The sequence below is a fragment of the Anser brachyrhynchus genome (assembly GCF_964034855.1).
Source record: "Anser brachyrhynchus genome assembly, chromosome: 1".
Taxonomy (NCBI): Eukaryota; Metazoa; Chordata; class Aves; order Anseriformes; family Anatidae; genus Anser; species Anser brachyrhynchus.
Genome location: NC_137694.1, coordinates 13,404,714 through 13,425,988, shown reverse-complemented (window position 1 = coordinate 13,425,988; position 21,275 = coordinate 13,404,714). Strand labels below are relative to the sequence as shown.

General features: G+C 39.8%; 1 protein-coding gene across 6 annotated transcripts in view; it reads left to right on the top strand.

Annotated features, from left to right (window-relative positions):
* NAPEPLD (N-acyl phosphatidylethanolamine phospholipase D) overlaps positions 1-21,275 on the top strand; it is a 25,296-nt gene extending 4,021 nt beyond the window's left edge. For 3 of the 6 annotated variants that reach the window (XM_080575362.1, XM_080575359.1, XM_080575358.1), the window contains exons 2-5: positions 10,831-11,134; positions 16,523-17,169; positions 18,075-18,189; positions 20,118-21,275. In XM_080575362.1, coding sequence (XP_080431488.1) covers positions 10,847-11,134; positions 16,523-17,169; positions 18,075-18,189; positions 20,118-20,243 — 1,176 coding nt within the window. In that variant the 5' untranslated portion in view covers positions 10,831-10,846 and the 3' untranslated portion in view covers positions 20,244-21,275. The other 3 variants (XM_080575357.1, XM_080575361.1, XM_080575360.1) reach the window with 3 other exon arrangements.

Below are 21,275 nucleotides of genomic sequence, written 5' to 3'. Positions count from 1 at the left end.
CTAACAAAACCGAGTTCAAGAAACTTTCCAGCGCGGCACCAGGTGGTTAAGAGCACACTCACACTCCCATACGGGTCCGCAGGACAGCGTTGACCAACTACCCCATACCCCTGACCGGCCATGCCGACCCCCTCAGCGCCGGTCCCCCCCCCGCCGCCATTTTGTGAGCGCCGCGGGGAGCGGCCCGGCCCATGGCGAGGAGCAGGGCGCTGCGGAGCGGCTGCCTGCAGCTCGCCGCGCTGCCCTGGGCGGCGTGCTGGTCAGGTGGGAAGCCGCAGCCCTTCTCCTCCTCCTGGAGAGTCGCGGAGCCGCCGCCGAGGGGGTGGAGCGGCACCATGGAGGAGAAGGAGGAGGAGGACGGGGCTCCTCAGGGGCAGCGGCACGGGAGGTGAGCGCCGCGCTCCTGAGGGCGGGGGGGGAGTCGTGAGGGAGGGAGCGAACCGGGACTCCCGTGGTCGTGTGGGGGAAGCACCTGCCCGACCCCACCTGCTCCCGGGAGGGCGGCGCAGGCTAAAATTACGGTACCGGGGGCCCTCCGGGTGGGAGAGGAAAAGTTAAGGGGTCCCCGGCCATCGGAGCCTTCCTCAGCCCCGGCTCGGTGGCGGAGGAGCCGGGCAGCCCCTGAGGGGATGCTGAGGGCAGCGGCACCCCCAGCGCCTGTCCCCACCCCCGGCGGGCCCCGTCAGCGCTGAGGAAAGGGAGGCTGGAAGGAGAAAACCCCACTTTTATTGGGATAAAAGCGGCAGTGCCGTAGTTTCCCCTAAGGGGACGGTGGGATATGCTGCAGCGGCGCTCGGGAGAGGCGCGTTATATAATGGAGCAGGGCGCTCCGCGGGGCTGGCGTTTTGGGAGCGTTTTCCTCGCTACAGGAGGCGCGGGCAGATGTTTCTGGCCAGGGTTTTTCTTGCGTTGCATGATGTAAATGTAAAGTGGAAGGTATTAACGAAGTAACTTAGTGTAATTAGTTCAGCCATAATCTCAATGATCGCTAATTATCTCTAGTAAGGACTTAGGGGAAGCATTTGTTGCATGTCTTGACTTCGTGCAGTAATGCTCATAAGCTTCAGCGGAAATGGTTTTTCTAGTGATGATTGGTTTTTTTTCTTTCCATTTGCAAGTTTTCAGGTTTTCTTCTAAAGGAAAGTAGTTTGTACTCATGTACTTCTGTTTTATTTTTCAAGCAACACCGACTAAAGCAACATCAAAAATTAAAGATAACAGGGAAATAAGCAGTAGCTATTGCTTCAGTTTTTTGGCAAAAGACTCTTGAAAATGGTTGTATATTTTTCTTTAATTCATAGTAGCTGTTATCTCAGTTCGTAAATAAAGAAGCCTGATTCATTTTGCTGATTAAACTTTCAAGAAAACAAGAAGTATTAATAACATATATTAAAAAAAAAAAAAAATCCTGACTATTTCAAAAATTACTGCAAGGGTTGCTGCAGTAATGCCTGAAATGGTCTGAAATTGAAATATCTATTATGAAAATATAATGGGAACTCCAAATGCCTAAAGACTGGGAAGTCCAGTCTGATTTCTGCAGTGTGATGGAGAGGATTGCTCAGGAGAGGAGGAAGGGATGAAAGGGAAACTGCTCAAATACACGTACCGGCTAATTGGGCTTCAGGTTGGCCCAGATCAAAAGAGACCTGTGCCCTGTTTAAAAGGAAGTATTGCGATATTATCGTTTTCTTCCCTTGCATAGACTGAGTAGATTGGAGGAATTACCTCAGCAGAAAAATACTATTTTGTCGGTCTTTCAAGCCCAAGATTGAGCTAGAACTACTAATTCTCAAACCAGAAATAGCTTTTAAATTCTGTCCTGCAAATAGGAAAGCGATTGTTTTATCTGTGGTGATGAAAATGCTAATGATGCCGTGTTAATTAGTGCCTTTATGTATAACACCTGCTGTGAGTTTTTTTCTTTTGGTCACATCTATAAATCCATTCCTGATTTCATTTTAATTTTTCAGTCAACTGCTGTACCTTTGTAGCTTGCAGCACATTGGCTAGTGCTGTAATCAGGGTCCTCGTTCCAATATGCTCAGACCTGGGCTGTGGTAAATCACTTGGTCATCTTGCCTCTAAGTGCAGCTAGAGGCTTTGAATAACAAGGATTTTTCTGTAAAGCAGATGTTGTTCTTGGTTTGGAATTAACAATCACGTTATTTACTGTCTGCGTGTAATTGGCAGCTATGTAAAGAAGGTACGACTTAGGTTTGAATAGCATGCAGCTGCACCCAAACAGATGCATCTTACAAAGCTGTTCAGCAAAGAGAATTGGACATTACCAAGTGACACCATGAAAACACTTGGCTGCCATCGTGTCCCTATTGTGAAAAATAAGGTTTGTGTGGTGGTGTGCAAGTGAAAAGTCAGTTGGTAAGGAATAAGGCTGTGGATGCACGTCAAGAGATTTGTCTTGTGTAGGACCTGTTATCGCAGGTGGAGCTGGCTGTACTATCTGCTGAGTAAGCTTTATCATAGTATTTCATTTTTTTATTGCTTATAATGTTTGGAAATAACTTCAATTGTTTAGGGTGAAGTCTTCCATGCTGTGGCCTGGTTTTTGAGGGAAGGTTTCATTGAGGTTCAGCTGTTTCTGATAACTTGTTATTGCCACAATAATAAGTTGTTTGTGTGTATGTAGGTAGGTGTTTTTAAACTAAACGCTTTGTCTCCTGAAAACACCTATGTACTTAGGACGGTGCCTTGAAAATTAGTAGATGGCTCACATTTATGTTGGAAAGGTGCCTTGACTCCTTCATAAGGGGAAAACAAATGAACAAACAGCTTCAACTCTTTTGCTGTTGACTAACAACTAAAGCACTTTGCATTTCATTGAGACTACGTGGAGAGGCATCATAACCTGTAGTTGTGGGGATGGAGTAAAAGGCTGGTCGTGTATAGGAAAAGGAGTTGTCAGGAAAAATGCTGATGTGTTGTGATGGTTCTAATTTCCTTCTGTATTTGTGTTCTGCTGTGTCTGGAGTTCTACCACTTGTAATTTCCTTTAATGGCTGTGTTGAAGAACTTACAGGGTGCTGTATGACATGCTTTTTGTCTTTCTAGCGTGAAGTTTTGAGGATTCAAACATCTTGTATTTGGGAAGGCTGGTCGCCTTTTAGCTTAACGCATGTGAAAGATGGTCTTTGAACAGTCACATTCAAGGAAAAACTATTTTTTTTTTCAATAAGGAAAAACTTTAATTTCCTTATATCAAATGATGTGGAAATGTTTTATTTGGATTTCAATACGTTTGAGGTCAAATGCTACAGTTTTGTAAAAAACCATATGTCTAGGGGGAATGTGTGTGTATATATACAGAAAGAAAGAATGTTATTTGGGCAAGCAAAAATTAAGCACATGTTGAAAACGAAGTGTGAAAGATGGAAAAAAGTAACTTAGGGAAATATTTTTATATTGCAAAGAAATCACATTGGGTCCTATGTGTTTGGACTTTGAACTGAAGAGAGGGAATTAAGTAGACTAGCACTTAAATATGCATATAAACAAAAAATGCGTGGCTATTACCTTAAAAATAAAGACTAGTTTAATGCTTGGGCGTTGCTGCACTTCCTGAATAACTGAAGCTTTGCGGGATTTTAAAGGATTATTCTTAGTGTGAGTCTAGAGAAAGTTTGCATAGCAGTTTGTTCCTTTCTGGCTTGGAGAGAAAAAGAAAATTAAAAGCCTTAGTAAATGAGTTGGAGATAGCAACTGTGGAGTTGCAGACGTAAAAATGCCAGAGCTGTATATATACGAACTGCTTTGGATCCTGCTTTGCCACGTGGATCCCATGGGTGAAGGTTTTGATAGGAATTCTGGGCACTTCTGTAAGAACAGCTCTTACCTTGCCTCTGTGGCCGTGTGCCGTGAACAAAGTCAGATTTCTGCCACTGTACGTTCGTGTGGAGCCTTACTCTCAGTAAGTGTGATAGGGGAGTGTTATTTATTTGTAGTCATCTCTAATTGACAGAAGATGTTAGGCAGGATACCTCTACCCTCAGGCCAGAGCGCAAGCTTGTCGTATTTTAAAACTTCATTTTAGTTACAAAAACCCTGTGCTAACAGCTTCAGCATCACAAAATAGCTTGAAATGCTAAAACCAAGATGCTCAGCCTGTTAACACGTGAGAGTGGCTAAAGCGTGCTTATAAATGCTGAACTTTAACGTTTGATTGTTTCTTCTAACAGTAAGCCCCGTCCTGGCAGGGTTTGTGTCTATGATTAACTCTATTCATGTCAGGAGAGCAACTAAAACTAATGAACTGCTCATCTGCATGAGCAGCTATTACAGCAGGGCTGGTGCCAGAGCGCTACCGCTGGGGTCCTGGTGCTGTAGCTGGATGGCTCCAGTTGTGAGCTTGCTCCTGTCGGGGAACTTTTTTGGAATCCCTTGCAAGTGCAAGGGGCCATCCATGGAGATTATCCTTGCTGTCTGAATCCAAAGGTTATCTGTGCTCAGCTGTGTGCATGGGCTATCTTCTGGTATTTTTTTGTTGACTTTAGAAATTGTCTGCATTTGAGTCATGATGCAGTAATTGTCCCGTGTACCACAGCACGGCTGCAACATGCAAACCTCATTTCCGTAGGTGGTCAGCCGGAGTCCTGCGGAGCCGAGCAGGTAAGAAAACTTTGAATCCCAGCTCCAGAAGTGTTTCCCGCATTCCTCCCTATACATTAAGTAGCTGTATGAGATTGGTTGTGCAGGGAGAGGACAGTAAAGCACTCTTATGTCCTGGTGTAGGGCAGATGGACTCCTGCTTTCCTTCTGTGACTGCCTCCAGAATAGCACAGTGATACGCTGCTCTTGTGCTTAGCCATAATGATAGACCAGGCTGCGCTTTTAAACGTGGGGGCCGCGTGCCAGTTTTTGGAAACCTGGATGCAAGCCTGCAGTGAAAGATGAGGGTAGAGAAGGAGGCAACTTGCTTTAATGGGTATATAAAGGTACAGGTGTTGGATGCTGGGTCTGTCAGCTCTGTTAGTACGCGTGGCCCCTGTAGACAGCGACTGTCATGTAGTGTCACAAGCTAAGCAGAACATGTCTGTAGCACAAGTCTTCTGTAATACTAAATGCAAGTCCCCAGCATGTCAGGGCTGTAAAGCAGCCGCGGAGGACAGGGCCGGTTAGCCAGCTGGGCGCTGGAAGCACGGGGAGAGCCGGTATGCATTGCCCAAGCTCCAGGAAGAGGCATTCTCCTGCAGTCCGTCTGACGTCCGAGCTTGACCACCGGGCTGAGAAATAGCTGGCCCCAGGGGCTACCATGGACCCGACTAACGCATATTTGCATTTGTGTCCAAGGGCACAGCAGGGTGTAGCTGATACGTACTCGTAATCGCTGTGAATAACTTCCTGGTGGTTTAGCACCCTCCCCTGTCCCAGCCAGCTTGTCGGTATAAGTGCTTGCATGGTTACGCGGTGATCCAGGTGAAAATAAGTGCTTCTCTAGGGGATGGGCAGGTAAGGAGGGACTGTCAGCTTGATCAGTTGCTTGACTGAGTTCACCATGTGGACACACGTTTGTTCTGGCAAGCCTAGGGGAGTAACAAGGGCACAGGTGGGTTGGCTGATGGTGGTGGCGTAAGTACTGCAGCTGTTATAAGATGCTTCACGTTTGCTTTATTTGTAACTAGAATTTCTCTCTCTGTTATGACTAAATAAACCTTTGTACTGTTGATTCTCAAAACTAGATGGGACTGGCTAAAGATTCATCCTAATTCTGAGAGGTTTATAGAGAGGGCTACTTCTGCTTCTGTTATCAACTCAGTTGTTCATCTTTAAGAGCACACAAAGCCACTGTAGAGTCAGGATACTTACAGATCTGTAGGAGCAAAGAGAGGGCAGCTGGCAGCGTAGAGCTGTGCTACAAAATGGGTGAATCCAAGGATAGAAGAAGGCTGTACTAGCATGGATTTGGGGGGATTTTGAAAATATTGTGGAGAACAGGATGCCCCCACCGAATCCCAGCTGGCTGTTAAAATATCAAACAATTTGAATGAAAATTTCTGTAGTGCTTGTTCGTGCTTGTAGCTTTTAATTGGAAATCTCAAATAATAAAAGTATTTGCAGATTAGCTAGTTCCATGCTTGAGAGCTTCTTTGTGTGAAATCCTAAGACTGAGAGGGCATCTGGAATAATTGCTGTTGCAACTGGTTTGGACAGCCTGAAGTTTATTATAAAGTTTGAATGCATTTAGAATTTTCCGGTCTCAAACTGTTCATTAATTAATGCAGACAATTTCTGACCTGAGGGAAAAATAAAAGCACAGCCATAATTTAGCTGGCAGTGATTTGATAGTTGAGTGTGCAGGGGGCTTTTTTCAAAAAAATTACTTGTATGCTCCCTAGTGTTTGCAAATACCTTACCTTTTAGCAGAAGCCCTTTTTCTAGTTTCAAGCCAGAAGCGTGCTTTTGGCAGCCATAAAACATATGCATATTGTAAGAAAATCTGTGAGTTGTATAGCAGTATTCAGGTATCGCTTTGGGCTGCACTCTGCATCACCTAAATCCTGGATGTAGTCTATAGAGAGAGACAGCAATTAGAAATGAACCAAACTTGTTGCTTCAAAAACAGAGTAATAAGGATATTTGAAATATATGGGATGTTTGCAAGGTAGGTATGAAGTCTTCTGGATCTTGTTGGGCTCCAGTAAGCCACGGTGTCATAGTAACCATTTCTTAAATTTTCTGTGTTATGAATTTTTCTGTTATATGTTGTTCAATAAGGACCATGTTTCGAGGTAGAAAAGGATAAATTTGTTCCGTCAGACTTTACAATTAGCGTGACTGTACGTGTATCCTTAGTAGGAAGAATTTTATATCCATTTTGTGTGTTGAGTAGTGACTGGTAGAGACTGAATAAAAAAGGTGAAGACTTGTATGCTAGATCCTGTGTTGATGCTCTTCCACTGATGAAGTTAAAATAATGCAGTGCTGGAAGCTCTGCAGTGAGCACTTGAAAACAGAAATTTTAATGATGGTGCTTCTTGTAAATTTTATGTATCCTGTGTTCAACCTTCTTTTTGAACAGATAGGAGGAAGTATTAAAATGTTTAGATAAACTTTTAATGATTTTCCGAAGTAAAGAAAAGACTTAGAGCCAAAATACTTGTATCTGAGTTTTCAGTTACATAAGCAATGCTAAAATAAACAATTGACCCCTACTGTCCTAAAAACTTCATCCTGTTTCCAGGAACGAACCTTTTTGCCAGAACATAAAGCAGGGGTTTCCCTTGCCATGTCCTGCCTGATCTACAACTTCACTCCTGCTTTGTGGATTCGCAGGGGCCCCTTAGCATCTGGCGCTGGAAAACCAGTTGTGTGAGCTCTGTGTTTTGATTCATGTTAGGCTTCGTCCTATTCATCAAACAGGGCTGTGCTTCCCTTCTGTCTGGTGTACCTTCTGGCACAGTGGGTTTGGCATGACTAATGGGCTCGTTCAGCAGTTCCTGGGTGTCGGTACGTTTCCTTCTCTGCCTGCAGCTGAAGCAGGGAAGCATCTCCCAGCGCGGGGATGGTTGCATTGCCTCCTGGTTGAGCCCCTCTTAGGGGTGGTGGCAATCCGCCTGCCCTTTTTTGTGGGTACGTCACCTCATCCCAAAGGGTCTTTTCCATATGTTAACAAATCGGTTCAGTGCCTCGAAGTAGAATAGGAGTTTTCCGCTTTATTTAAAAATGTGGAAAGTGAAGATGTCTCATAGAACCTTGTGATAACAAATACCCACTGAGGACGTGGCCCCTTCCTGCTGTCTCCCTCCACCCCCACCAGTGAACACAATTCTTGTCCAGTTGGGTTTTAGTACCTCTGCCGGTCATAATTTGGCTGGTGATCCAGTGCTTAAATGTAGTTTTCAAATATTATTGGAAGCTCTTTGCCAAACTATTATTTTTCTTGGGGAGGAACTCAGAAAAGCTGGATGAAATATCAGCTCGTTCCTGCTGGATAGTTTTTAATATTTAAAATATAACAGCTGAATCTCCTTGTGTTCAGAGGCTTTCTTTTGCAAAAGGGGTAAGGATCTCTTTAAACTAATAACTGGTTGAGTTTTATTTTTAAGCTAATGATTGAAACATAGTGGCTTTCTCAAAACGAATCTACCATTTTTTAATAAGAAAAGTCAGATTTCTTTTACTGGATTCCATAAATAGTCTTGGATATATTTTACCGGTTTAAATGAAACCGAAGTGAATCGGTGAGACTGATACTTCAAAGGAACCTGCAGTTCATCAGGAATACTTTGTCAGTTACTAGTTTGTAAATTTGTCCTTTTCTTATGCATGTAAAAGAGTTTAAAGTATTCTGTGAGTGCTGAGGTCTTTTCTCCCTTCGGTTGCTTATGGAATACTAATGAAAGTAATGTATGTGCATCATGTGGAAAATATGTTGGCAGACAGATACCTGCAGTGCCTTAAATGCTTTGGCATTGTCTTTGTTTAATCAGCAGAGTTGATCCCTACTTCCCCTAGAGGCTTATACTTTCAGAATAAGATCAAAGGTTTTTATAAAAATGTAAGCAAAGGCAGAATTCACCTATTTTAGAGATGAATGAATAGATAAACAGAAGCTTAAAAATAAAACCTTAGGCACTTTGCTCTCTAATATAAAATGGCTTGTAGGAACAATAATTACAGTAGTCATATATATTTAAAAATCAGACATCTGAGATGTTAACAGAAGAATTTCCTGGAATTAAGTACCTATCTGGTTAAACTTCTGTGATTTGTTTTCATGATGCTTTCTAGAAGAGTAGATGTTTTATGCCGTGTCTGCGTGCTTTGCTAAATTAATAAGAGGACTTGGCACTGAAGATGCTCTTTGAGGAATGCCACATTAGACATTCTTAAGTTAAAGTAACAGTTAATATATCCCTTAAAATTTATTATTACTTTTTTTTTTTCATATTCCATCCTCCTTTTTGTGCCACTGATTCTTTTAATTACCACTTATATGTGTGAAAAACAGCATAGAGCAACTTGGGTGGCTGTTCCACTGAAGGCTGGTTCCAGTAAATCTTTTATGGAATAGGGAAAACAGCTCAGGTGTATCAACAGGTACAGTTAATGTTACGATGCAGATATTGTGTATTATTGCTAAATAGAAAATGCTTAATGGAGTAGTTTCAGTGAAACTGGGCTAGAAAGTAATTTTGTGAAAACAGGATTATGACTGAGAGTATTACTTCTCAAATGTCATCAGGAATGCATTCTCAGTGTTGACTGAACATTTGTCCTGTATTCACAATTGATGTGTGTTCCCACTTGCTGTTTATTAACTGATCCCTGTGGAAGCAGCACAGAAGAGCTCTGCATTTGGAGTCTGAGCATCACCAGCAAATGCATTTGGGTTTGCCTTGGTAACACAGCTTTTCTGCGTGTAAAAGCCCAGCTGTAACGCTGCAGTAGCAACCTATTTTTTTCTGTAATTATGAACTTAGGAGCAGCACAGTGAGTTCTGCCTAGCCAGCTACTTAGAAAATACCACATTTAAGAAATAATTTCAAAGCAAACTGTGGGCTTTATTCAATTTTGTTTTCTGAAAATGTTGTATGAGTGGACTGACTTTGGTACATCAGACCTCTCCTTTGTATACGAGTATACCAGCAAGAGTTTGAGTAGCTGAGTTAATGAAATGGTGGCTAGTCTAAACCGTGTGGTAGAGAACTTTCCACAGGAGAAAGTTCACAATTTCTAATTTTAAAAAACCTTTCTGCATCTAAGCAGCATATCATGCTGTCTGTTCATTACTAGGCATCTTCTAGTTTTTATCAGGTAGACTTTCTAAGTACCTGAAAGTTGAGCACTTTATAAAACAGCAACCTATTTTTTAAATATTGTCAGAACACTGAAATGATGAAAGTAAATGTAGAAATGGAAGCATTTCGCTTTGACTGAATTGCTTCAGCAACTTTTTAAATAAAATAGGGATATTTGTTTTCTTTACCTTGGTTCTAAAGAGATTAATGGGACTCCATATTCCGAAGCTGTCCAACACTGAAGTACAGTTTGGAATAAGAGACTGACTACCGAGTTCAAAGTGTCCTGAGAAATTCAGAGAAATAAACATTTCTCAGTTATTCTCCCACTTCTTTTTTTTCCATTTCAAAATGGAATTAAGAACAAACATCGCAGACATGATTTGAGATGTTCCAAGCTTTTGTGGCCTTTTGCTCATGAGTTCAGTGAAATGTGTATCAAACTTGTCTTTGAAGCAGATTATTTTACTGCTACTACAATAAGCTTTACTTCGGTTTTGGACAAGATAGGAAATGGGACCAAACATCTTTTGTGTTCTGTGTTCTTGGATGTGTGTACATGTCATGATGCATCTCGTAGGCAGAAGTAACACGTTGTTAATGCTACGCGAGACTGCTGCTCTTAATACAAAGTAAAGTCACTATATGGGCAAGTCCTAAGGTGCTATATAGTTGAGCGTCTCTTGGACATGTTTGTAGGATTGTATTACATCCGGCACTAAATGTCATAAGTTCCAGGAGGAACTTAATTTACATTTTGGAAGAATAGTAAGGATCCCCTCCCCCTTCAGTCTTGCAATTGGTAGATAATAGTGTTAGTATCTGAAGCTGTGCATACCAGGGAGTAAAATTCTGCCTGCGCTACAAAGAGATCTCCTGTCTACTTGCCACAGCATGTTTTTGAAGTCTTTTGTGTAACAGCAACTGTTTTAAAAGCATATTTTGTTGAGGAAAAATACAGTAGATCATAAAATGAGTAGGGCAGGCTTGTTTCTAATGTGTGAGAAGGTTCAGTCTTATGAATGTTGACATTAATCCAAGGAAAGATTGATTAATTTAAAATGTATTTTAGTTCTCCTCAAAAAGATATGGAGAAGAAAATAGAAGAGCCGTCTGCGGGCAGCCAGTACCCTAAGGAAGCAGTGAGGAAACCTCAGAACGCAGATCGAGGATCCAGGGGCAGCGATTCCTCCAGGACCTCCAGGAAAAGCTTCAGGCTGGATTACAGGTTAGAAGAAGATGTAACTAAATCAAAGAGAGGCAAAGATGGGAGATTTGTCAACCCATGGCCAACATGGAAGTCACCAACCTTGCCAAATGTTTTGAAATGGTGCCTCATGGAAAAAGATAACAGCAATGTGCCATGTTCAAAACAGGTAAGTATTTTATTTATTCTGTTCTCGATTTAGATTGCTCTTACCTCTGCTGTAACTGATAAAACATGACAATTTCTAACTAGTGCCTTCTGGACAATTTTTGGAGACTCTCCTCAGTGTTGTTTTTCTGATTTTTGGAATTGCTTTCTTTATTCTTTTCAAAAAGTGGGATGATCCTTTCTGCCTTTTCATTTTTTTTGGCTTTCAGTTAGTTCCTCAACCTTTGATTTATCCAGTTCAACTTATATTTATGAAGACAACAAAAATGACCTCCTAGCTCAATCATAAATTACATAAACAGGTATATTGTTTCACTTTTAATAGGTATTGCCTTATAAATTGTACAACTAACATCATTTATATCAGACAAAATAGATGTGGCATATCTTATTTTAATTTTTTTCAGACTGCCATTTAGATAATCTTTTCTTTTGTAGAAAAAAAATATATTAAATAGTTGCTGTCTTTTACTTATGGAGTTTTCTGTTTCAGTATATCAAGAGAAAAAATGCATATATTAAAACTAATCTGAGCAAGTATTTGCACTGAAATATTAAAGGTACAGTGCCAGCTTACTGAGAAACACCATTTTTTGTTCTTTGTGTATTGCTTCTGTGAAATGTGTATATAAAGAAGGTCTGAAAAAGAGGAGGTGGGAGAAGCAACCTCTGAAAGATGCTTCTTTTCCACGAAGAGTAATGGATATTGGAAAACCATTGGTTGGATGGATCCAGTTTTGACAGCATTACTTCTCAGTTTATTTTCTAATGTGTTGTCTTGCGCTGCAGAAAAGCTGTGCTAAAGGCGTACACAACCAGGGAAAGCATTTTTGAACCAACAAGAGTTAATAATGCTTTTAAGCATCCAAGAAGGCAAGTGTAAGCTATAAATCTCACAGGCAGTATTTAGCAAAGAGCTTACGTTTTCATTTTTATCTTAGGTGAATTATCTGTGAAGGAAGTAATTTGATCAGCTTTACTGACAGGAAAGTTGTGTTACTTACTAACACAAGGATGAGAAATTTGGGGATTTCTTTAAGGATATGTGACACAGCGTATTTAAGGGAGAATTACTCCTGGCTGTAGTTGTTCTATAGTAATAATTGACTTCAGCAAAAAAGCCCAACAAACTTATTTGGGTCTTGGGATCCCTTCCAACAATTTACCAGTTTAATTTCGGTGTTGTGCTTCTGTGCATTATCTGCACCTTGTAATAACAGCAGTTGTGTCTCAGCATATACAGCTTTCAAGGCGGTGTGTTGCATTACGATACTTCGGCCACATTTATGTAAAATTCATAACTGGGCTTTTCCCAATTGCCTTTGACTGCTGCCCTATTCTGTGTGCATACAGTGGCTCTAATCATCGCTGCAGATCTTGTCAGCGCTGGTCAGAAACTGGTTAGTGACTGAGCTACCTAGAAGGCAGTGCTCGGGTGTAGTGCAGGCAGCAGAACATACAGCTTTGATGGCAGTGGAGAACTGCAGTGCTCCTCTTTAATTTACTGGTTATCCCTGCAATAAACGATGATTACAAAGAAATCTGCACACTACCAGTTGTAAAGTGTTCTCTCTTTGACCCAGCTGGAATTCATTTTGGACTAATTTTATTGCTTTGCATCTGAAATTGTTGAATTAAGTACCTGCAATTATTCAGTAGCTCAGTAAAGTAAATCAGAAACAGAAGAACCTAGATAGGGATCAATGAAATGCACTTCTTGGGTCCTCAGCCATTTTGATGCTTGTTCCAGTTACGTTTGTTCCACACCTAAATCAAGCTGTAAAGCACTTCTGAGCTTGTTTAAAATTCAAACTAAGGGCTCCATACTTTATTTAGCACTGGTAGATAACATATCCTTAGAAGAGATTCCTGCTCCAGTTTCCACTTTTGAGTGTGCTGCTATACTGGGCAGGTTTGGTTTATCTGTACCAAATGCTTTGCATATGTTTCTTCAAAAAAAATAAATAAAAAAATTCTCCAGGTACTTCAGTGGGTAAAAGCTATATGTATTATAATCATGTCTTCACAACAAGCCTCTATTATTATCTGGAATACATAAACTTTTTGTACTTTTATTACAGGTTTTATTAAAAGCTTTTTTTTTCAGTGCCATTGAAGTGCCTTTTAAGTATTAGCTGTTGGATCAACAACGGAGAATGTTCTTATTTCTGTAAAAATCCAGTGGTATTCCAGCATGAATTAAGTGCCAAAAATCCTAAGCTAATTAGCAAGTTTTACCAAAGCCAGTCATGTGTTTCTCCTTCCTTTGCATTAGGTAGGAAAGAACTGGGGGTGGGGGACACAACATGACACAGTAGGGAAAGTTTTCCTATTCTACCAGTGATCCAGTGATAAAGACAAGACAGCTTTAGGCACGTTTTCCAGGTTTTCTTCTGTTGGTAGCAGACTTGAAATTGATGTCATATTTCAAAACTGTTATAATTCTTCTGGTGTTAATGTTTCTGGTCAGTTTGACAGAGAACAAAATGTACTATAGCGGGCTAAAGATTCTAAAGGATTATGTATTTTGTTTGTTATCCTGGTGTGCAATTTTTAAGAATTTCATATGAAGTATACTGCCAGTAGAACTTGTGGTTTAGTTTAAGATATTCTAATTTGAGTAGCGAGTGCTCACTGCTTTAAAAGTAGGCTTTCAATCCAGGTTTTGAACCAAGAAAGTCTTCAGTTATCAGGGAACAGGTGCGGTTTTTGTTTGTTTGTTTCCTCTTTTTAGGAACAAACCCTGAAAATGCTCCTTTTTTTTTTCTTATGACTGATCTTAAGGATGTGGTCCACTTTGTTCACCGTTTCTCAGTGAAACATACGCTGTATCTCAGTGAACACATACTAAATATGTAATCTCATTGACTGAACTGTCACGTGGCAATTAATTTTACTACCTGTCCCCTTTGCCACCAGTTGAAGCTGAAGCTGGCCCTGAGGAGACTTGTTGGGTCTTGGAACTGAGTCTCATCTTCCTTTCTTCAGGATGAGTGAGAAATCATTGAACATAAGCAGCTCCTTGCTTAGTATAAACTCTCTCAGGCACTACTAGTACTGACCAGAGAATTTTGTTTGACATAAATAGTGTAGCCAATAAGTAGAATGACTTCTTTTACTCATTTAATGCAAAAGCCAAGCAGTTGCCTTCTTACGTGAAACAGAATGATTGAGCTGTCTTCTTACCTGAAATGGCAGAATTTATTTTTTTCCTAAGAGTTTATGTCCTTTGTGGGCATAGTTGTGACACAAAAGTGTGAGGACGCAGTGAACTTGTCTGACCTTCAGTGCAAAATGATTTGTAGTCCCACTTTAAAAACAAGTACTTGAAAAGAATGTTTTCCATAAAAAAAAAAATGCACTTACTGACATAAAACGCATTATGAAAATTATTAAATTTCATATCTGGGTTTCATTTCCTTGATATAATCTGATTTATTGATTTAACCACATAATTTCATGGGTTGACCTGATTTTCATTCTTGAGTATTATGGTGCTGCTGTGTACTTAGAATGAAATAGAAACATCACTTTCTTATTTTTTTTCCTAGAGAAGTGACAGCTTTTCTCAGTCTACTAATCATACTTTGTTTATTGTTGTATGAATTAAATGATTGTATTGCACTAACCGTTCTGCTTTAGAGGTTCTATATACTGTAAGTATATGCCTCTTTTTTTGGAGACAGTAATGAAACTTTTTCCAGGAGACACATGTCTTGTCCATTAGCGCTCAGAGAAAGCAGTTTCATGAATATTTTATTACTTACAGTAAGATTTCAGTATCCACCCCGACATATGACCTCGAAATCAATAAAATATTGCAGAGTAAGTAACTTCCCTGAAGCTACCAGGGCTATTTTAGCAAAGGAAATCCTAGACTCCTAAACTGTCACAGCATCAGCTGGGCTTTCAAGGGAGCGGGAGGCTGGCTCTGTATGAGCTATCTGATAGTGTTTATCTGCTATGCTGGAGGCAGAAAATGAAAGCAACAACCGTGGCAGGGAGAATGTGAGTAGGAACCAGAAGTGTTGGGACATGAGTCATAAGGACATAAGGGAGAGAAGAGTTGTCAAAAGTCACCTAATACAGGAAAGCTCCGTTCAAGTAATATGAGGAGTGCAGACCAGAACTATTTGGGAGGAGAGCTGTAGCAACCATAAGACAGAGATGGAGATGGTCAGGAGCTCTGAGAGGACTTTTTTTTTTAATAGAAAACCCCCTATTTACTACAAATAAAGCTTTTTCCGTTCGCGTTTCAACCAAACTGCAGTGAAGAACATGACTTCTGTTCAAGAAGAGAGAATGGAGTGGTGGTTTGATGATCAGTTTCAGTAGATAACATCCAGCTGTGGCCTCCTTTGTGCTGAATACAGCACTCTTGAGGCTGAGCAGAGTCAAATTTGGAAGCTGACCAAGCTGAAAGCTTTGTTTTTTCCTCCTCTGGATTAATATTCAGCTGAATCAGTTCTCTGAGGTGTCAGATCTGAGAACTGCGTAAGCATTCCTGCTGGAACAAGAGGGCAGGTGGGGGAAGGTTTCGTTAACTTTGTTACACGGGAGTATGGATTTTGGTTGATGTAAGTCATTCACGGGACTGCATCCTGAACCTACAGGCAGATCGGTACAGTGATTTATTCAGTAATAATTAAACTTTAATTCCTTAGAAGATTTCAATAAAACTCCTTGAAAAGCATAGCTAAGTGCCTAAAGGACCATCTTAAACATGAGACCTGAGTTTTTGCACTGTGCTAATATTCAGTGAATTACTGGCAGGTATGATGAGAGATGTGTAAAAGCCAACAGTACCAAGTGAGGATAACCTCCAGGTGGTCCTTCTGTATGTAGTGGGGAGAGAGGGTCTGCTACAGGCTGGTAGAACAGAGCTTTGGCAAATATTTTTGGGAACGTTGTATTCTTTTATCCCTGGGTTTGTGACTTATTTGTGCTAGGGCTTGGGGAGGCATCGCTTAGTTGCACAAGCTGAACTAGAGCATGTCACAGTAACAGGGTTACATGCTCCTTTCCAGGTCAGGAGGACCAAGCATTGTGAGGCCTGTCTCAGATGGCTGTTAACGCCTTGCAGGGCTTTCACTGTAATGCTTTCAAATGTGATTTCTCTTGGTAGGTCCCTTGGCCTGATGAAATACTCTTGAGCTCTTTCCTCTCTCTTGAGAGAGAAGTGAAAATGTGACAAAATCAAAGGTGATTTTAGGAGGAAGCTGCTGGGAAAACAGCCATTATAAAGGCATCTGTATTGCAGTTGTTAGGTTGCTTAAAGTATAAACAAAACAAGTCTTGACTGTAATGATTTGTGCCTTATATGAAGTTTTTATTCCACAGCCAACTATGTTTTCAGATATCTCATGCGTATTGTATTCTTTTTTGCTAGGAACTTGATAAAGAGCTTCCAGTTTTAAAACCGTACTTTGTCCAAAATCCGGAACTTGTCGGAAAGACTGGAACTGGTATGCGAGTGACGTGGCTGGGACACGCCTCACTTATGGTGGAAATGGATGAAATCGTATTTCTTACTGACCCAATCTTCAGCCAGCGGGCTTCCCCGGTGCAGCTGATGGGTCCCAAGCGCTTCCGAGGACCTCCGTGCACAGTTGACCAGCTCCCCAAAATCGATGCGGTCGTGATCAGCCACACCCATTACGATCATTTGGACTACAACAGTGTAAAAAGTTTAAATGAACGCTTTGGCAGCGAGCTGCGCTGGTTCGTGCCTCTAGGGCTCTTAGACTGGATGCAGCGATGCGGCTGTGAGAATGTGATTGAACTGGACTGGTGGGAAGAGAATTGTGTCCCTGGCCACGATGCGGTAACTTTTGTGTTTACCCCTTCGCAACACTGGTGCAAAAGGACTGTGACAGATGACAACAAGGTTCTGTGGGGCAGCTGGTCTGTCTTGGGACCTTGGAATAGATTTTTCTTTTCAGGAGACACCGGATACTGTGTTGCTTTTGAACAGATAGGTAAAAGGTTTGGACCTTTTGATCTCGCAGCCATCCCCATTGGAGCTTATGAGCCAAGGTATGAAAATCTATGTTTGATCCAAACAAGCAAAAAAAAACCAAACCAAAACAAAAACAAACAAAAAAACCTGAATGACATCAGGCAATCAGAAGATGGAGTTAAAATGTCTAGTTTGCTTGCCTGTGTATGTGTGGTGTTCTCAGAGGTTTTATTCTTCAGTATTAAGTACAGCAAGGGTAAATCAGCTTACTTTCTTCCATGAAAAATGTTGAGTAAAAATCTGGAATTACTTCGTGGCTTTTTCTCTTAAATAGTATTGCATAACCCACATCATTTAGATGCATGCAGCTTGCTGCATTTTTCCCTTGCTTCAGTCCTTATGCTGCTTTTGCAACTTACCTGGAGACAGAGATTAATCTGTTGTATTATGAGACCTATTTGTTCAGGAATCTATATCCTACTTATCATGGGGTATCTAGACTTTTTGGTGATAACATTCATACAGTTTTGGAAGCAAAGCATGTATAGGCTGGGAAAGGAAGATAGGAGTCAGAACAATGTGGTAAATATCTGGTATTTTTTTTCAAAAATTGCCAGATTCTCTCCTTTGCTTTACCACCATTTGCTTCAGTTGTCTTCTGAAGCACATACTTTTTGATAAGCAATACTAGATTTAAGTAGAATTTAAATCTATTGTTTTACTACGCTAATACTATTAAAAATATAGGGAAGAAAAAAAAATTGACAAGGGGAATAAAATACATGAGCTGCTGTTCTATGGGTACGTTGGTATATTCCAGCTTGTCGATTTTGAGTTCTCTGTATATTCTTCAGGCATGTATACTCTATAACTTTTTGATTAGGCAAGTGTATATTTAAGACTCCTTGCAACTTAATGCAAGTAAAAAAGAAATCTGGCACTTAATTGTGTGACACAAAAAATGTACTTTGTGTTTTGGTAGGTGGTTTATGAAACACCAGCATGTGGATCCTGAAGAAGCCGTAAGAATCCATATTGATGTTCAAGCAAAGAAGTCTGTAGCAATTCATTGGGGAACCTTTGCTTTAGCAAATGAGGTACATTTGTGCACTGTTTATGAGTTCAGATTACCTGAGTATACAGTCATTAATGAAACGTTGTTCATGCAGTTTACATCTACAGATATGTAGCATATATTTAAAATGTGACATTATGTAAGTGAAAAGTTTTCTTGTAGGTACTGCAGTTAAAACATTTCCTACCTTTTCGTAACTGCATAACATATTTCCATGGTTAAAATTAATTTCAAAGTACAGAGTTACTGAAACATCTGGAGACTTATTAGCATTTTGTAACTTTAGCAAAAAATATTTTTTAAGGTTGAATTTCTTTCTGATGGAAAAGCCCATGAGACAGAGGAACATGTTGGGAACCTTGTGCTAAGCAGCATATTTAAAGTTCCTTCTTTGTTGTCAAAGGAACCAGATGCACAGAAATAGTTAGAACTGTAGTCCTGCTGATTTAGAGAAAGTAAATATAGGTAGTAGATCTGTCCAGTAGAGCACACTTGCACACTTTTTTTTATTTGCCCACCTTCCTGCTTTGTATAGGGTATAAGGTTAGGAAGTAAACACTAAAATGTAAAACATATGGGGCAGAGAAAGATTAAAGTAGCCAAGAAAATTACACTTTAGTCAAGCATTTCAATAACTTCACGTGTGCCCTAAAGTCTGAACCTTTAGGTTTTAATCAATCAATAGATTGATTCTTACAACAGCTCCTCTTTCTTTTCATTTGAAAACAAGAAAGAAAGAAATTCGGTACAGAAGCCTACAACTCTTTGGTTCTAAGCATTCCCTATGGAAAATAAAGTAGATATGATAGTGCATTACCAGTAATTTTAGAATATGATGGCAGAAAACAAACAAAAAAACAGCAAATAAATTCTGAAGAAATAAGATGATTGTATGGAGGTTTAAATAACTAGAACATAGCCTGTAGTGTGAATAATGAACATGGTAGGTAGGGACGTCTGTGCAGTAATAAAGTAAACCCAGCAGTGCATCACTTGGAAACCATAAGCACTGAGTGCCCTTAGTTCAATACAGTATTTAGTAATCATGTCTGTCTAGTAAAGAAATTAAATACTATTTTTGATTCATAGTTAAACATCAACTTCTTTTACTGGCAAAAATATGGAAAAAATCGGTTATCCTGAATTGTTGCTGATTTTTTCCCCCTGCCCGTGTCCCCAGTTCTAATAAGCAGGGACCTGGTTACCTAACAGTGACCAAAAAATATAGTAAAAAGGAAGCATCTGCATATACTTTGCACCTTGTCTGGTAGCTGTTTTTCAACTTCCTTTGCAACATTTGCACCAGGTTATCATGGTAACTTTGTTCTGAAGCTGTGAAGTATGCTCACCTGACACACAATGTTTTCTTAGTTAAAACATTTTCTATCCATGATACTTGTAACAAGCTGTGTCACTAGCACTTGAGATACAAATTAATTACTTAGCAAAAAAAAAGGGCGATTCTCCCTTGTGATGCCTTTTTTGAAATATAACAAATACCATGAAGTAACTTCAGAGGAACAATATTGAAATGGCACTAGTTCTTACACAATAAAACTGACAAGTTTGTTTTACTAATGCAAGAAAGCGCCATCTACTGCCTGTTAATGCTTCTTCCTCTGTGCTAAGAATAACTCATGATCATGTTTCTGCTTTTAAGAGATTTAATTACACTGAAGAAGACTGAATTTTGGATAAGTTGCGTCTTACTAGTTACTTGAAGAGTGTAAATCAGTATTCTTACTGCTGCAGCTTTCGGGAGAGTGTGTTTAAAAATTAAAAATTACACCAAACATTTTTGTTTGATTTCACAAATACATTCCCCACTTTTTTGGGTAATATTTAAAATGTAAACCAGTCTTTTAGAGCATTGATACTTTTTTCTTTTTTTCCCATTATGTGCTTCAATTGTTTTTGTTTTTTTTCCTCATATTGTTCTTACTTTTCCAGTATTACTTGGATCCTCCAGTTAAACTGAATGAAGCTCTTGAAAGATACGGCTTGAAAAAGGAAGACTTCTTTGTGTTAAGCCATGGAGAATCACGGGACTTGAGCACAAATGATGGGTCTGAGTAATGAACCAGTAACAGTTCCTCGTAAGCCTTGTTTGATTTGAACTAGAAATTAATATCACGTTAATTTGATGTACTTACAAAGCAGATTGAGTGAATTTGAGTTCTAGATTTCAGGTTTGTCAGCTTCATAACTAAAGCTTGCATATAAAGTTCATTTTATGGTTACACATTTTTGTTTTCCTGTTAAATTGATTTTACTAGTTAAATTGTTTACAAATGTTGAGAGGTGATCTAAACACTGGTTAATATACAAGATATTGTCTGGGCATGACTTGGAGTTTGTCTTACGTTCATCACTGATGTACGCTGTACAGTTTTTTTGTTTTTTCAACTCTTCATCTTACCTATAACAGCAATAATAGCCTCGGAGCAGGATGTAGTCTTATAATTAATGGCTAACTTGAATTATTCATTGTCAAAATGTCATCTCCCACTTGTTAGTCCTTAATTTTAAAATTATGCCCTGTTTCTTGATAGCTTCACTCTATGTTATGTGGGGAGTCTCCCAGTACAGCTGTGTTGGTAAAGCACAAGCACAGTAAAATAATTATTTTACTGAGTGCTTCTACGCTTTCATTTACTGAGGAACCACAAAAGCTGAATTTTAAAATGATTTAAAGAACTGTGCCTTTAAGAGAGAGAGTGAGAGAGCACTTAATAATGCAACATTAATGTGTAAATACTTACTGGTGGCCAGAATATCTGCACCCTAATATTGTTTTGTCAGTGTCTTTAAGTTAGGCCTGAATGTGTCTAAAGTAACTTTTTTGTCACATGCAGCACATGAGATGGAAGAGTCCCTTAATGGCGCTTGTCTTTGCATTGACTCAGCCTATTATTAAGTACTTTTTTTTTTAAGTGAAAAGTCTGAAGCAAGGGCTGTGGTAATTTTTCCTTATAGCTTCCCTATAATTTTAAAGTTGAATGAGAGACTACAAAATTACTTACTATTGTAATACTTGGCTAAATGTATCTGTATCAAATTGCCATGCTCATTTACAGAATTAAAGCCTATTGTTGCCAAAAAATAAAA